An 18,825-nucleotide genomic window follows, 5' to 3' on the forward strand; every position below is an offset into this window, starting at 1 on the left:
GGCTCCATGGTGGGTGGGGTCAGTGGGTACCGAAATTTTTTCTTTTTCCTATGGATCCTCTAAAAAATTTAAATAAAATTGTAAAAAAACAGTCAATGGGTAGCGACCACGTCTTGAATACTCAGAACAACAATCTTCAACATCAGTAACACACATACCTCATTTTCTTATATTACATTCTCTTTCGGAAAAACCTTTAGGGCAAATGTCCCCTTTTTTTATTCAAAAGGGGCTAGAGGGACTTGCTGGCTCTCCAAAGTCAGTAAAGAAACTTCGATCTGGTGACATTGGTTGAAACATCCACATCCCAACACAGTGAACTCCTCTTGAATTCAAAGGCAATTGGGGATATATCTATTGAGGTTACACCCCATGCTACCTTGAATTCTTCACGAGGAGTTATTGTTGAAAGGATTTGAAGAACGTTCCCGAGTCAGAGATTCTCGCTGGTCTCTCCACTCAAGGAGTTTCTGCAGTGAGGTGCATCTCCACTCGCAAAGATGGAGTTACACTGCCAACAAATACCCTCGTTTTAACATTTACTTCACCATGTGCACCTGCCACCATCAAGGCAGGTTATCTCATTACAGGGTTCGCCATACATACCAAACCCTCTTGATGTTTCCAATGTCAGAGATTCGCCACTCAAAGACATCTTGTTGTGGTTCCCTGACATGTGCTCGTTGTGGAGGCAAGGACCACGATGCCTATGACTGTGACATGAACCCACATTGCGTGAACTGCAATGGTTCTCACCCCTCTTACTTTCATTCTTGCCCAAAATGGTTGGAGGAAAAAGAGGTGCAGCATTTGAAAACGACTCATAACATTAGTTATCCTGAGGCTCGGAAATTGCTGTCCACAACTCCATCTCGGACATATGCTGCTGCACTTCATTCCACAACTACAGTAGGAGTGCAGACAGATCTCTCTGTGCCTCCAGGATTCGAAAGGTTAATGGGCACTACAATTCTATCCCCCTCTCGATCTTACTCTCTGATGGTCAGGAGGTGACTGATGTTGAACATCGCTAACACTCTAGGTGAAAGCTTTTGCGGGTATCTAGCACTTCTGCTTGTTCCTCCACCTTCCTGGCCATCAAGACTCGGGCAGAGCGATCACCTCTTTCCTTTCGAACTGACTGTTTCTTTGACTATAATTGTCCCTTTACCCTGGTGGAACTAAAAATGGCCCTCCATCGGTCTGCCAGTACGTCTGTTGGACCTGATGATATTCATTATGACATGCTACACCATCTATCTCCTGCTTCTCTTGATGTCCTTCTGATTGTTTTCAACCGGATCTGGCAGAAGAATGTTTTTCCTGATGCCTGGTGCCAGGCTATTATTTTACTTTTTTCTAACTACCGTCCAATTGCTTTGACGAGCTGTCTCTGCAAGACATTAGAAAGGATGGTTAATGCTCGTCTTGTTTGGTTCCTTGAATCAAACAACCTCCTCTCGCCCACCCAGTGTGGGTTCCGTCAACAGCACTCCACCACAGACCACCTAATTCATCTTGAAACATCTATCAGAGAAGCCTTTCTCAACCGCCAACATCTTGTATCAATATTCTTTGACATAGAGAAGGCTTACGACACAACATGGAGGTATGGCGTTTTGTGAGACCTCCATACATATGGGTTACGTGGCCATCTACCCATGTTTATTAAAAAATTTTTAATGGACAGGAGATTCCAAGTTCGTGTGGGTTCGACACTTTCCCGTTCTTTTGTACAGGAACTTGGAGTCCCTCAAGGCTGTGTATTGAGTGTTACACTCTTCAGTATAAAGATAAATGCCATCACTGAACAACTCCCTCTCACTGTTGCGAATGGGTTGTATGTCGACGACTTTCACATCTCATGTCAGTCATCAAACATGAGATATATTGGCGGCAACTACAAACCGCCCTCAATTGTGTAATGCGGAAGTGGACTCTGGCGAGCGGCTTTAATTTCTCTCTCCAAAACTGTATGCATGCACTTTTGCCGTCGACGGGGTATTCACCCTGATCCTGAACTTCATATCGGTGAAGTTTTGCTGCCAGTGGTCCCGGAGACCAAGTTCTTGGGGCTTATCTTTGATCGTAAACTGACCTTTATACCACACTCAAAGCAGCTTTGGGTCAAATGCACAAGAGCACTGAACATCCTCCGTGTTCTCTCTTCTACCAGTTGGGGGGCAGATCGCTGTTCAATGCTAAAGGTATATCGTGCTCTTATTAGATCGAAACTCGATTATGGATCAATGGTCTATGGCTCTGCCAGACCTCGCCTTAAAGATGCTGGACCCCATTCATCACCAAGGACTTCGACTCTGCATTGGGGCTTTCCGTACCTCTCCAGTTCAAAGTATATACATTGAATCTCATGAACCTTCTCTACACCTTCGCCGTTTGCAACTATCTTTACAATATACTTCGAAACTTCATTCCTTACCAAAGCATCCCACCTGGAAATGTGTTTTCATTCCTCGGTGGGCAGTACTTTTTCAGAACAGACGATCTGTCATTGCTCCATTTGGCCTTTGCATCCGGGCGCAATTGGATGAATTGGGTCTGTCCTTGGATAACATTGCAGATTCCACAGGTTGGCCCATCCCACCATGGCTTATTACAGCCCCCAAATGTGACCTTTCTTTCAGTCACCTAAAAAAGGCAGATACTCCAGATTGGAAGTACCGTCTTTTATTCATTGAATATCTTTCAAACAATCATTCAGTTCCCATTTATACAGATCGTTCCAAATCAGGTAATTCAGTGGGCTCTGCTATGGGTCAGTAGTTGCACGCAGAATCCCTTCTACAGCTTCTGTGTTCACTGCTGAACTGTATGCCATATCTCTTGCCCTGGATCATATTGCAGCTGAGCAGTACTCCAACTGCACTATTTATACTGATTTGCTTAGTTCTATACATGCCTTGGAATCGCTACATGTTAGTTCACATCCTATTCTCGCTGATATTCGAAACCGACTTGCCCATTTCTCATTAGCAGCTACTTCAATCCAGTTTTTCTGGATACCAGGCCATGTTGGTATTGGCGGGGAACGAGCTTGCAGACATGGCAGCTAAATATGTCTGCCTCAGCACCATCACTCCTATGCCTATTCCGTACATGGACTATGGTGTTGTCTTCAAGGCTGGGCTCCGTGCCAGCTGGCAGTCCACTTGGAGTGAGCAACATGACAACAAACTTTTTCAAATCAAACCCAAAATTAGACTTTGGCCATCTAGCTTCCATAAAGTTTGGAAGGAGGAAGTTGTTCTCACTAGGCTATGCATTGGTCACAATTTTTTAACTCATCATTTTCTTTTATCTGGAACTGATGCACCAATGTGTAGTTTGTGTAACACTTAAATCACTATCAGCCACGTTTTACTTTCTTGCCATCGTTACAATTCTCAACGACGGCAATATTTTAAACATATTTTTTCCCAGGGTCAGTCTATAACATTGGACAGAGTTATTGATGATGGTGACTCTGTCCACCTTGATAATGTTTTTAATTTTTTAATGGCCATTAACTTTTTTAATCTCATTTAAGTGTTGCATATTTATTCATTACACCTTTTTAATTGTGGTTCCTTTTACAGTTTTAATCTCTCTCCTTTCAATTTGAATTGGACAATGGCCAGAACATTAAATAACCTCGACACCAGGACTGGAAAGACCAACTTCAGGTGACTAACGCTACTGTTTGAACTATCCGTTTGAACTACTCATTAGTCATCCTGGCGAGTTGTTATTATACTTTTGCTGCATATCATTTCACACTTTTACTACTTAACTTTTTTAGTACTGGCCATATTGACTCATAACCCGAACCAGGACTGGAAAGACCAACTTCAGGTGACTGACGGTGGTTTTATACTTACCTGTTAGTCTTCCTGGCGGTTCTGATCATTACCATTCTGCTACAGGTAGTTCTTTACAACTTTGTTGACTGGATGTCAACATTGGTTTTTACGCCATTTTCTGTTTTAATTGCCGTTTTGCTTTTATCTTCATTTACTTTTACAAATTTTACTCCATTTACTTGACTTTTATCTTTTTACTGGACATTTGGCTACTCATTATTACCATTTTGCAGAGTGTCTTTTAAAACTTTTATTCTTTTACATTTTGATAATAGCTGCTATGACACATAACCCGGAACCAGGACTGGAAAGGCCAACTTCAGGTGATTGTCGGTGGTTCTTGAACTTACCTGTTAGTCTTCCTGACAGGTTATGATCATTACCATTTTGCTAGAGTAAATATTTTACAACTTTGAAGACTGGATGTCACCATTGGTTTTTACACCATTTTCTGTTTTAATTGCTGTTTTGTTTTTACCTTCATTTACTTTTACAAATTTTACTCCATTTACTTGACTTTATCTTTTTACTGGACATTTGGCTACTCATTGTTACAATTTTGCTATGTATCTTTTAAAACTTCTATTCTTTTACATTTTGATACTGGTTGCTATGACACATAACCCGGAACCAGGACTGGAAAGACCAACTTCAGGTGACTGACGGTGGTTCTTGAACTTACCTGTTAGTCTTCCTGGCAGGTTATGATCATTACCTTTTTGCTAGAGTAAATACCTTACAACTTCTTATACTCTGCCTTCTATCTTAACATTGTAGACTAGGTGTCAACATTGGTTTTATACTTTTTTGTTTTACCTTCATTTCCATTTATGTCTATTACTACATTTATTTATTTTTTTTTTTTTTTTTTTTTTTTTACATTTTTACCGATTGTCTGGCGCAGATAGCCTTGCTGCTTTGTGCCATAAAACACTAAATCAATAAATCAATCAATCAATTTAAAGTTCAAAGTAAAGTAGAGAAATCAGATCTAATAACTTATGGAATGCTACTGTTTGAAATATAAGATTTTAGTAAGAAAAAAACGTCTTTCTCTCTGTTTAACTTTTTGAGTACAGAAGTCCGAAGTCCAGCCCTGGACTCCTTATGTGAGTTGGCCTTACAGTTTCCTAACTTTGCAAGTCTCTCACTGGATTTCCTGGTAGATATGTTTAATGATGAGATTGAAGATGTGCGACTGAAAGCTATCAAGTGTCTAACACGCATCAGTAACCACATCATTCTACGAGAGGACCAGTTGGAAACCGTGCTCGGAGTTTTGGAGGTAGAAAGTCTTGTTTATGATGATCAATTTCAGAACAAAATTTTTTTGAACATCGTTTTATTTCAAACTTTAAAAATTGTGTTGGTTAGAATACTTCTCCTAGAAAACTCTTGTGGAAAAAGAAATATACATTTAACATTTAAGGACAATGTGCAGATTTTTAGTCTTGTTACAAAATGTTCATTCTCCATAAAGAACAAAACAACATATCAGATCTTTAATGTTTGAATCTACTTTTCAACCTGATAATGTATTCAGTGTTACAAGTTATATGAAAATATCAGTAATATAATGCTAAATTTAGAAGTGATGGTTACCTGTTGTCTCTCCACTAACTGTGAAAAAACTAATTATGAAGATGGCTATTTAATATGGCTACAATATGTAGAAATTAATCAGAAAATTAGGGAATCACTACTTGAGATACATTCTTGTAAAGCAGCAGTACATGCAAGGCCAAAGACAGGGCTGGAATCCATTGGAGTACTGCTCCACCATCTGAAATTGGAAAAGCCCCAACACTTAAAACTGAAAATATACACCTAAAGAAATTACTGTGTTTACACCTGAAATTAAGCAACTTTCATACTAAACACTTAATCAGAGTGATTTTTTAAGATTTGTGTTGGTTGAATAGGAGTGCTAATATTTTAGTGCATTTCAAAAGAGAGTAAATGAATAAGATATGCAGTTTCTCCAACCCATGTTAGTGATTTTCATTTGGTACACAGTTGTTGCTTTACCTAGTTTAATTTAAAAGAATTTAAATTGCACATCTTCTCTCACTTCTATATGTGTATTCAGTTTGGCTGTAATGCATGTTAAGTAATGAATGTTGAAAATATTTTCTGTATATAAAATGGACTTTAAAATTAGACTTTGAGATCTTTGCCCTAGTGGTGATGTCACTTATCTGACATCATATGTTTAGCATAACACCACTGGGAAAAGAACTTTTAGGTAATGGAAGAAACTTCAAATAAATTAAATCGTGTTAGAGACACGACTACTATCATGTTAGTCCACATTTGAAATGAGGGAGCTGTATCATAGGTGTGGTATTGTTTAACAATGTAAAACAGTGAAAAACACTTTATTGACAGTTCATATTAAACAATATAAATCCAACATTTAATAGTAAATCTTCAGAAGAAATGAATTTGATTGTTTAGGATTTCTCTATGGATATCCGTGAGGCTCTTCACGAAATGTTGGGGAGTTGTAAACTTTCAACTAAGACTGGACTGAAATCTTGTGTGGACAGTTTGCTAGAAAATCTTAAGAGGTATCCACAAGATAAGAGGTCAATATGGAGGTAAGTAGTAAGCTAAGCAGTTATATAATTATAACAATTTTCAAGTAGGTAAGAGCACTTTTACATTAGTCTTGTGACAGAAATTAAATTATGTATTAATTAAAGCCCTTTTTTTTTGATTGGGCAGCAGCTAAAGTAATTCCTTCCTTTTGTATTCCAGCATAATGTGTAATTCTTTGTAAAATGTATTCTTCAACAAAATTTATTCTAAAATTCTATGTAAAAAAAAACGTATGATAGCGTTTCACTGTACATTTGGTAGTGTCTAACAACATCTGATACTGAGTACAATCATGGTATTTTTAAGTCAGTTTTTTGTTGTTGTTTTTTCTAAATTATATTTGTATTTAAACTTTAACTAACTGGTTTAGGGTGTCAGTAATCTTTATTAGTTTAGTAAGAATGTATGTGAGTGATGATGATGATATTAACTGTATACATTTTAAACACACATAAGGGCAGGGTCTTAAAAAATCATGGTGGTGGCAAACATTTGTACCATTTCATATCACAACTAACAGAAAATGATTTTTCACTAAGATTTAAAAGTACTGTAACTAATCTTTCTTAATGAGCTGTTATATTAAGTTCAAAACTGACAACAAAGTAAATTAAAATTACACTGATTTTGGTGTTAACACAACTGTAAATAAATATTTTCATTACAGTCAGTGTTCAAAAAAGAAAGCTCAAATTGTTTCCATAAAAAACAAAATTATAAAATTGGTAATAAAGATGCCTTTTTTGTAAGTTGAAAATACATGATGTCCATAAACTGTTGAACCACATTTTCAATTGATTAGAAAAGGAACAACAACAGACAAACAATAATTGAGTTTTGCATCACATAGGTGACCTGTGTCAAGTTTTTTTTTACACTGTTTTAGATGGGATTACATATAGGATGTTGTCTTTAAAAGGCTTTTTTCCTTACTGTTTTAGATGGTGGAGTATAAAGGGTATAGTATTTAAGATGAAGGTAGTAGATATATCATTGTTGTATTTATGACTAAACAGTGCATTTACCATTTACTATACAAAAGAATTACTTCCTGGCCATCCTACAAACTACAAATAATAACCATGTCATGGAATTCGTACAGAGGCAGTGTCATACTTTCCTGAAATAATCTTATGTTGAAATACAGTAATTAAATATATGGCTTATATTCTAGGTGCCTACAAAAACTTGGTGCTCAACATCCTTATCTGACTTTACCACTGGTACCAGAATTGTTGGGAATCCACCCTTACTTTGACCTTCCCGAACCTGATGTGGAAGATCCGGCATGTATCCTTGTTGTTTTGTAAATTTTCACCTAGTGTATTGTTTGTTGAGCATTAATTATTTAATATTATTATATCAGAAAGTAAATATTATTCCCTTTCAGAAAAGATTTACCTGTTGAACAGGTTTTTTGTTTTGTTTTTTTAACTTTCCAAATACAGATGTTAAACAAAAAATAGATACTTCCTTAAATTATTCTCAGACATTAGTATCTTGATATTAGTGTTTAATGCAACATTTAGCTGCCCGACTATGATGCCCTTGCTGGAACAACATACACTGGATCATTACTCTTATCTTTCTGATACCCTGCCATCTTTGATTCCAAAATTGAAGGTACATAGTATGTAGAGAAATAAACTGTTTCTTCTTTAATGTATTTTCTGTGTTAGTATTTGAAGTAAGAGCCCACTGTGCTTAGTTCAGAAAACTTGTTTTTCTATCCACTTTTGTAAATCTTTCTCTTTGCAAGATTGTTTATTTGCCTAGATGAATTATAATTTCAGAGAAAATGTAGATGCTTTTCTAGTGTGTGTGGTTTCAAAGGAAAATTCAAAAACTTTCCAACTATTTTTTACTAAGAAGACATGTTTATTTACATAATAAAAAACCTATCATTGACAGTGATTTTTGCTTTGTTTGTTGTTATGATGTGGAAAGATCAAAATGTCTGTGTTGATTATTTTATTTCTTTAACCCTTTCTCCCTGGGTATACTGTATTATGCATGACAAAGTTTTAGTTCTTACATTTAAATTTTTAGAAAACTAATTTTTGTTTATGGTATTCAAATTAGTATAGCATAAAATTAAGATAATAATTCATATTTTAAGAGTATATAAGTTTAAGTTCCTAATTCTACAATGAAATAATTTTTAAAATTCTTAACTTTGCTCAGTATGATACACATGATGTATTTTCTCTAGGCATGTTATGTTCCTTATTTTATTCACTGCCCTTTGAAGAAGTAAGAAATTAAATGTAAATTATTCACTACAGAATCATCATTAGTCAGACAAACCACAATTTTACAACCTTCAATTTTCTTTGGTTTCAGACCTGCCAATAAAAAATCAAATCTTTCCTGCCACACCCACCCATCACATCCTCTTTTACATGTTATTTTAATGGTTCTCTCTTACATTTAATAATGTATTACATACAGCCAACAGAAAGTCAACGTTTTCATCTATCAAATGACATATTATATAACATTATGTTCTGAACAGGTAATAGTCTGTTTCACTCAGAGTAGAAGCAATGTTCCACTAAGAAACTTAAACATTAGCTTGGATGAATTTGTAATGACATTTTTTGCACACTTAGAAAGCCAGAAATATTTTGAGAGTTGTGGGAAATTCTTTACTTTTTACATGTTTGCCTGTAATCTTTGGTGCATTATTTAATTAAATAAAATTTAATGCATTATTATCATTAGTATTAAAAACTAGACTTAAATGTCCTCAATAACTGACAGCAAGAAGAAATACTGTTATTTTTTGTTTTTCATGCTTATTCTTTATTTATTATTATGAAAGGAACTAAAATGTAAAAATATGGATCTTTTTAGGTTAGTTAAGATCAGATTAGATAAATAACAATATAAAAATGTTTCACAAGGTACTCATGCAAGCAGCACATGGGTAGTGTAATTTGATAGCATATCATGAGCTGCACATGCCCCAAGTGATTTACAACTTATAATGGTGCAGATAGTTGTCAGACATGGTTCAAAAAGCAATAAAACAATAAAATTTAATTATCAGTAGATGTAGATGTATACTATTATGAGCTTAAAGCTACTTAAGATAAATGAATGTAGTTTCATGTATTAATTTGAAATGTTTTAGAAAGAAAGAAAGAAGGGTAATTTAGACTTGTTTAGATATTTAGTGGTTACAAGTTGGTCAAATTGACCAATCCCATTTTCAGTTAGGGTAAATAAGATAGAGTTTTAATGAAGAAAAAAGTTTGAAATATATTTAGGAGGTTTTATCAATTACATATAGAGAATGTAAGATTTTTGAGATGAAGTGTTTTTAATCTTAACATGAAAATTACTTTTCACACAGACTATTCTTTGAAACAACAAATTCAATATATTTACATATACAATTCCTTATTTTAATTTATTGAAAATACTTCACTAGTAAATATGATTTTTGAATGTGAAAGACTTATAATGTTAACCGAAAGAATGCCAAGTGTTGTGAAGATCTACATACTATATTGAAAGTTAGAAGTATTAAACCTATAAAGACTTCAAAGAAGTCCAAAGAGATCACATGGTCAGTGAAACTGACAGAGCCCATGTTTAGAGAATTAATGTGTTCTCATTTTTTCAGAACCTGCCAAATATGTATAACATCTAGAACATGTAGTTCAGCAAAACTTGTGTGTTGCAATGTAAACTTTATTTATATGTTTTTTAATATTATAAGCTTGCACTAAGTGTCTTGTTTCCCCTCTTCAGGTAAAAGTAATTGTATTTTGCATGTATGTAGCTTCCCAACCACACAGAATCACCTCCTGAGAGAGTCTCTTCATCAAGACAGTCTCGCTCCTTTCTACAAGAAGTGCTACAGAGGGTATCGGATGCTGATTGTAAGTCTTCTTCTGTACAACAGTGCATCCTGGAAACTGCTATAAGGTAAAAGCTATGCTTTCTCCACTGTCTTAATTACAAGGAAACAATATTGGATTTAACTTGCACAACATGTTTCATATCAAATTTATTAGAGTCTGAAAATATAACAGTTATACTTTAGTTATTCCCTGCATGGCAAAAGTAAACATTTTTCAGTGAAATGTAAATTCTTTTGAAGCTTAGGTTTAAAAAAATAATTAAAGAACTGAGAATTAAACTAATTTGGATTTGAAGTTAATTTTTATTACCTTGTTGGTGTTTTCTTTCATTCTTTTTCCCTTAATAAGTCTTGAAATTGTCTACCAACAACAAACTTAAATTCACAAAATATATTATTTCTAAAAAGGGCAATAAACCAACACATTATTTTTATTCTGTGCAAATTATTGTTTTTCAAGTATGTTTCTTTTTACAGTTTGTTTTATATTCATATTAATCTTATAAATGATTATTTCAAATATATCTTTTTTGCTCCTTCAAAAAGAACAAAAATCACACACAATTAAAAGAAATACTTGACAGTCAAGGTGTAATCACATGTTTTAATAATGTATAATAAGATTTTCATCAAACATTCTTTTTTTATTATTATTGGGTTGTTTTTAAGGTATTGTTTAATTGAGCTCTAACATTTAAGTTAACCATACTGTTTTTAACAGGCCTTTATCTGTAGTTGTGGTGTGTTTTATCCTTTCTTATATTTATTGTGTGTTTTATTTCAGGGACCTTCAACGACTTTCAGAAATTGAACCAACTTTTTCTGCTGCAGCGAACTGTGCAAGTCAGTACATACAGTGTCAGCTCCTGCTTACTAAGGTATTTATGACTTTTTCTTAAATGTTAATGGAACAGACTGTTTTATCTTATTCCAGCTAATAAATATCAAACACATGAGAAGTTATACTTGTAACATCATGGAAATATTGATAGTTGGGAAGCTAAATTATTGTATTTGAATATCTTGTGTGTAATGTTTATTAATCTGGAAATATTGATGTTAACTGAGATTTTAAACAAGTACAAGAGGTTAGGAGGTTGTATGTGTTTTAATGTTATATTATTTTAACTTCAGTATTGTATTTTTGTGTGTGTTTTAATGCTGTATTATGTTAACTACTTACAGTACCCACTAATGAGCTTACAGATTATATTAATAAAGTTAAAGATATTTTGAAACATGAAACTGTATTTAAGAAGTTCGAGGAAGATCCCACAAAAATGTTTGAAAAGTTTGAATATTGTTTCCTCATAAGTGAGCATAAATTAGTTGAAACCCTGAACATCTCAGTAATTTTAGTGTAATGCAGTATTTGTGGTAAAAGAACTAACAAATGGTATTTCACAAATAAAGATTTATTTCTTGTTTTTCACCCATAGATACTTTCCAATAAGAATTGGTTAAGCCCATCTACAATGGTATCTTTTCATGGTCACTCTCTGAAGTCTTCACTGGATCAGGTAGAGATCATGTTCTGCATTGTTTGTATTGTGGTATGTCTAGATTAGTGCATGTTATTGGTCAACATTTGTTACTTTTGATCTTTTCAGTTATGCTTTGTGATGTAATGTATATATATATATATAAAATAACCATAAAGTTTTAAGCCATAAACAAAACACATTAATGTGAAACAAAATATGCTACATATTTTTGAAAAGAATCCTACAGTACAAGCTACAATGTGGGATTATAAAATGTATTCTAAGTTTTGGAGGTGACAGAAGAAGTAGGACTCACATTGCAATGGGGATACACCATCTATCAATCTTAACCTCTAATTCACTAGTCTCGCATAAGAAAATAAAAAATTAGAGCGAGATGTGGGTGCTAAAGCCCACTATGCCCCACATCTATATCCCCCTTCACTGCCTGCAGACAGTTATGGGAAGGTGAATGATGTTTCAAGTTAAAATGAGAAAAAGATGAAAAATAAATAAAAAATGAAAATAAGCTACTACCATTTGGTGGTAAGATAAAACTTACCTGTTGAAGTTAGCTGTGTGTGTGTGTTGTACAGTTATCAAACATTTACTAGTTCAAACCAGTATCTACCATTGTAATTTCATTTCTTGACTGTTTTCCTTTTTAATTTTAACTTGTTTTGCCTATTCAACACAGAAGAAGAAGAACAATAGTTTTACCATTTTTTTTGACTGCTTGTTACTCCTAATATAAACAAACATGAAGGAGCTGTTTTTAATGTGCAGTAACAATGAGAAAATGTGTTAAGAAACAAGAATAGTGGATTCCAACACTTGGAGGAGCTGTGGCAGCTCTCCTTATTCAGTATTATTCCAGATCTCAAACCTGCTGGAATCACTATTGTGCCTCTTGACAGTTTCAGTTGCTTGATTTCAAGTAATTTAGTTGTGATTATATTTAAATCTATTAGGTATGCAAAAAGTATAATTGGAATATTTTAAGCTAACCACCATCACTGCTTTTATTTCAGCTTCTTCATCTGTCCTTCTGTTTGAATCATCAGTTTTTAGGACTCCGATATTCTGAGATGGCAAGAGTACGTCAGTTGCGACTTCGGGCTCTTGCCCTCCAGCTGGTTGTCGTAATTCGAGGAAGTAATGTGTCAGCTTTAGGGCTTTGTGAATCATTTCTTGAGCAAGTAGAAGTACTGCAGAAGTAAGAAGATTTCTGTTTCTTAAAAGTAGCTGTATTTAAATAAGCATACAAATCAAAGTTTGCATTCACATAAACTACTGTATATTTTAAATTTATTTATTATGCAAATAAAATTATTATTATTAGATTGCCAATTTAATGATATGGTAAATGTAATTTAATTGTGATATATGACGAAAAACTTTCATTTATTTTTTGTGTACCTTTTTCTTCCAAGTAAGTTTTCTTACCTAGTCTTACATTATATGCTTAATTAACTTTTAATTTATAGTTGTATATCATTGGTGGACTAATTTTAAACTAAGGTAAATGAAGTTTTAGGTGTGTTTTTCTTTTTATGACAAAAAACTTTCATTTATTTTTTGTGTACCGTTTTCTTCATAAAAAGAAAAACACACCTAAAACTTCATTCACCTTAGTTTAAAATTAGTCTTACATTATATGCTTAATTAACTTTTAATTTATAGTTGTATATCATTGGTGGACTAATTTACCTTGGGTAATGAAATACTGAATATTTTCACAACTAAATGTACAATTCAAAGACTGTTTATGAACACCTAAATATTTTTTTTTGAATGAATATAACAAACTTAAAAGTCAGTTGTATTTCTAAAGGAAATAAATACAAAAAAAAAAAATCTTTATCAGAGATTTGAACCTAAGCCTATAAAAGAAGGATGTATATGAACTTGAATTAGCTTTTAATGATAGTCTGGCACAAAGTGCATCCATATAATGTATTTTTAAAATACTTAACAAAAGCTTAATTTTCCTAGAAGGACATAGTCATTTTACAAAGCAATATAATGTAAGTGTCTTCAAATAAAAAAATACAGCTGAAACTTTAAGACTAACCTTCAAGAAAGGAAATAAAAATAACTTATTTTGGAAATTCAACAAAAACTGTTGTTATTAAAATATTCTAAAATATGTCATTTTAAAAGGTAAGACCAAGAAGTGAAAAATCTTTTCACACACTGTTAAGATGGCATTGTTGATTGTATCAGGATTTTTAAATAAACAATTGGGGTTTCTACATCTAACTTTGTTTCCATGTACTTTTAAACCTTAAATTTGTCACAAAGTCAGAGTAAGCTTGTTCTTTGTTGTTTTACTTAAATTGAAAAAAGAACATACTGTGGTTGCCCTGGAGGTGCCTTCATAATTCAACTTCTCCCTAATCACTAGTTATCTCAAGGACCATTAATAATTAAACTTATTTCTAAATGCTAGTCACCTTAAGGACCATTCATAAGTCAATTTCACTTTAAACACTACTCACTTTGAGAACTATTCATAATTGAATCTCACTCTAAATACTAGTTACCTTAAGGACCATTTGTAATTAAACCACTTTAAACACTACCCATCTTGAGGAACATTCATAATTCAACCTCACTCTAAACACTGGTCACCTTAAGGACCAATTAATAATTAAACTTCATTCTGAATATTAATTAGCTGAAAGATCATTCATAAGTCAACTTCTCTCTAAACACTAGTTATCTGGAGGACTATCATGTGAATCCTGACAGTTTCACAACATCAGTATTCAGGGAATTGGATAACCTAGAAGATCCAAAACCAGGGTCTGTGGCTCGAGTATTACAGCCTTTGCTTCTTGCTCATCCTTGTCCTTCTTTCCAACTTCAATATGGAGATGAGAAGGATGAAGTTGGACTTGAAAGAATAACTGAAGCAAAAGCAACAATTCATGAACCTTCTTCAGAATCAGACAATCCACTGAAGTTCACTGCTGGTCTTGTGCTGGCTGTACCCCTGGATGCTCACATTGAAAATGTGGAAAATTTCCACAACGTTCGACTAAAGGTAAAGTTTGAAGGTTATACCAGAGTTTGTAAGTTTCAGATGTTCTAACACCCTTATTTTCTTTGTCAGTTTTACTAATTAATGCCTTCAAAGGTAAAGAATCACCAACTTTTTATTAATCCTTGTAGTAGTGGATAATAAACATGTTCCAAAGTAAAGGGATATGTTTATATTGTCTGTCCTGACCATGATGCATCTCCCCACCACCACTGGATTTTGAAAAGCTTACTTAAATACAAGACACATTTATATTTTTCATCAGCATACTAACATATAAAATAATATATATGTAATGAATGCCAAAAGATGTACAGTATAAAGTGACATTTACATTTAACTTTTCAGATAAAGTATCCAGACCAACAAACACACGTTGTTCTTCCACGGCTGGCAGATTTCCGACCTTTGGGTAACCATAGCTATCGCCTATACACCAGTGTTCTGCTGTCTCACAATGTGTGGTCTGGTAAGGAGTTTTATATATATATATATATAAAAAAAGAAATACACAGTCCTAGCAGATACACTAAACTTCAATTCTGGTGGTGGTGGTGTTTATACTTGAAAGGCTTAATTTTCTGTAATTCTTGAATATGATATAACAGTGATACAACTTCATCAGAAAAAAAAAGAAAGACATTTACATTTTTTTCTGTTAAAATTGATTTACTTTTATGCACAAAACATTTTTAGTAGTTATGAAGCATGCATGTTTTTTATTAATAATGAAATAAAAGTTCTGTGTTAGTAGTTATCAAGTATGAATGTTATTCTAGTGGTTATATATGCATGAAAAGGAAAACAACTCTCTCTCTCCGACTCTGTTCCCTATGCATGGCCACGTCTTTAAAACTATAAACTACAGACTTTGTGTGCAGATACAACTTTGTGCGGGAAGTAACATATACTGTGTGCCCACAGCCTCAAAGGCTGTTTTGAGGCAGCATACTGGGGCCAAAGTAACCACTATAGCAATTTTTGGCAAACGGGACAACCAGTTGATCTCTAATGGAAAAGGCCAGGTTTTTTTTGGTAATGTGTGATCGAGAGGGCTATTGTTTATGTTTCTTCTCCATTTTAGTACTTCTAATCATTCTATCCATGATCAATTATGTGTTAAAATGGTGTAAAAACTTTGTGGAGCCTTCCTTTGTGCTCTTTCCCTCTGTCTTTACATATTTACTCTTTAACCCTTTGACTGCAAGTGCTTTAAACATGCACAGAAATTTTGCTAGCCATACATTATGTACAGCATGTTCGCATTGAACTGCCGGAGGCAGGCTGACCCCGTACAGCAAATAGCAGTTAGTGGGTTACCTCCCATCACTGAAAAAGGCTGGTGTTTTCTCTTGAACATATGCACTCACTCCAACTATATAGTTGTACTTCAATCATATCTTTTGCATCGTTTGCATGTACTCACAAGAATCAGTTGTACTATAACTCTACAAAAATGTTTTGCATCAGCAAATTTTTGTTTACATTGTGTTTCAACAAGACAAGAATTAATCAGTTCTTCATTAAATGGAACAATAAAATGTCAGAATATGCAGCAAATGACATTTGGCCATACAGCAGAAATCAGGAGACCAAAAGGTAGGGAATTTTATTTTGGAAACTTGAAATGTCATGCAAAGTACGTGCAAGAAGCAGGAGGAATATACCTGGTTTTGCTTTAATTGAAATAGCTTTAGCAATTTTTGTTGTTGTTTTTGTTTTTTGCACACTCTTTTTATTAATGTTAATCAAAATATTTATTTAAATCATTTTGATTTGTTTTCAAAAAATTATAATTAATATGATTGGGTTAATCAAAACAGCTCCATATACTTAAAACCATTTTCATTTTCAGTAATGCCAGGTACTGTGCTAGTGAACCATAAATGTTATTTTAGAGGTTATGAAGTCTAAATGTTATTTTACTGACCTTTCAGAATTTGTAGTGCATACTGGAGGGATTTACACATTTTGATGAAAAGTTTAGAGAAATGACCTTTTAAACTTCAGATAATTATAAAAGAACTTTTTTAGTTGAACCCTGATGAAGCTGCAGAGGTGAAACATTGGTTCCAATAAAAAGTTATTTTATGATTATTTGGAGTTTAGAGGTCATTTCTCTAATCTTTTTTTTATCAAAACAAGTCATTATTCACCCATTATTCTGGATATTTTATTCACATCTCAAGTAGATTACTGTATATAATTAGACAACAGTTAGGCCAATATTACCCTTATCCAATCACAGTTAAACTAATAATCATACAATACACTGGGATAATACTAAAATAGTAGTATACAAATTAACATAAGGAAAGATAACAGAAGCCTTCCAATTCACCTGACTGTTAAAAGACACTCAGTCAACATAATATATATGCCATCAAAACCTCTTGAAAACATTTAGGCATTTAGTTAATACGTTCTAATGGGAGGAAGCCTCTGCTGAGTGGTTACTTTCATCTAGTAGACCTGGGATCAAATCCTATCCCATACCAACATAGAAAATAGTTCTTCTTGGGACTTCCCTGAAGCTGACACAAAATAAGCAGCCAAAACATATGATAAAGTAGTTTGTAATTAATATCTGTTTATAAAAAAATGTTTATTTATTAATAATTATACAGGCCACTAACCACCACAACAAAAATATACTTTCAAAAACTTGTTCTCCAAATAATTTTATAAAATAACCTTTGTCATTATGCCACAGAAGACATCAAGTAGAATCTCATGTTTCATTTTTATGTATTTATTTTTAATTATACTGATATCTAGTTAACATTAATGTGAAGCTTTTGTGATGTGTACATATTTTGTGCAGTTAGGTATATTAAATAATTGTTACTGGAGTAAATTTAAATTATATGAATATAAATTATCTTGTTGGTAAGAAATGCAAAGTTTCTGATGTTAAATTCTACCAAGCATATTATTGGTACCAAGATATCCAAGGCTTTATCAAATGTCCATAGTATTGTATTGTTACAGAGGCATGCCATGTGGAAGTTAGCCTTGTAATGGATATCAATGACCAAGAGAGTGGTACCGGGCTTCGAAGCAATGCCAAGTCCACCCTGGGCCTGAAGGGAGAAGATTATTTGATAACATTATGTAAACCTGTAAATGTATATATAGCTCCCAAACAAGTAAAAAAGGGGATATAAAGTATTAATGGAACAATGTTATCTTTATGTTTGTATGGATATCTACAGATTATGTACAATTATAGAATTATTTTTATTACATGTTGGAAATTATGATCAGTATAATGTGACCCAACCTCAAGAATTTAAATTGCATGGGAAATAATAACAACAATGTTTTAAAACTGAAATCTGTGAGAAAGTACCTGATTTTTCTTCACAAATTAAAGGAAAATCTGTAGTCAACAGAAAAATGCTTTGTGGATTTTTAATGTTAGTGGTGTGTGTTGACCATAAATGAAAAGACAAGCAACTTGAAGTCTTGTAGTTGGATCAAAAATACTGATTTTACAAAGATATGTATTTGAAGGAACCAAAGATTGTTCTTTATCAAAACCTATCAGTTATAATAAACTTTGAAAGAAATTGACAGTTGTCTGCGGAAGAATCCTTCAGTTGTCTGCCACCATCAAGTGTTGTGTCCTCTGATCTATGGACCTATACCATAAACATGTCTTGTGATATAATTATAACTTCTCCTTGAAATAAATTTTTAAGCTGAATTATTACCTTCTTGATTGACTATTTCCATTATTAATTATTTTATTTCACAAAGAAAGTTTTCAGTTGTGGATCAAAGATAGATTCATATGATTAAAATCTTTGGTGACCTTTTTCAAATAGATTCTCAATATTAAAACCTCTTGATGACCTTTTACAAATAAATTCTCATGAGTAAAACCTTTTGGTAGCCTTTTTCAAATAGATTCTTACAGTTAAAGCCTCTTGGAAACCTCCTCCCAATAAATAATCATGG

General features: G+C 33.4%; 1 protein-coding gene across 1 annotated transcript in view; it reads left to right on the top strand.

Moving 5' to 3' along the window:
• The window catches only part of IntS4 (integrator complex subunit 4), a 38,088-nt gene extending 19,517 nt beyond the window's left edge, over nucleotides 1-18,571 (top strand). The window contains exons 9-19 of the mRNA XM_076487961.1: nucleotides 4,940-5,145; nucleotides 6,318-6,460; nucleotides 7,636-7,751; nucleotides 7,951-8,084; nucleotides 10,252-10,397; nucleotides 11,117-11,210; nucleotides 11,772-11,852; nucleotides 12,848-13,032; nucleotides 14,538-14,865; nucleotides 15,211-15,331; nucleotides 17,854-18,571. Of these exons, the coding sequence (XP_076344076.1) occupies nucleotides 4,940-5,145; nucleotides 6,318-6,460; nucleotides 7,636-7,751; nucleotides 7,951-8,084; nucleotides 10,252-10,397; nucleotides 11,117-11,210; nucleotides 11,772-11,852; nucleotides 12,848-13,032; nucleotides 14,538-14,865; nucleotides 15,211-15,331; nucleotides 17,854-18,029 (1,730 nt within the window). The 3' untranslated portion in view covers nucleotides 18,030-18,571. The remainder of the gene's footprint in view (nucleotides 1-4,939; nucleotides 5,146-6,317; nucleotides 6,461-7,635; nucleotides 7,752-7,950; nucleotides 8,085-10,251; nucleotides 10,398-11,116; nucleotides 11,211-11,771; nucleotides 11,853-12,847; nucleotides 13,033-14,537; nucleotides 14,866-15,210; nucleotides 15,332-17,853) is intronic.
• The last annotated feature ends 254 nt before the right edge of the window (nucleotides 18,572-18,825 follow it).

The sequence above is a fragment of the Tachypleus tridentatus genome, chromosome 2 (assembly GCF_004210375.1).
Source record: "Tachypleus tridentatus isolate NWPU-2018 chromosome 2, ASM421037v1, whole genome shotgun sequence".
Taxonomy (NCBI): domain Eukaryota; kingdom Metazoa; phylum Arthropoda; class Merostomata; order Xiphosura; family Limulidae; genus Tachypleus; species Tachypleus tridentatus.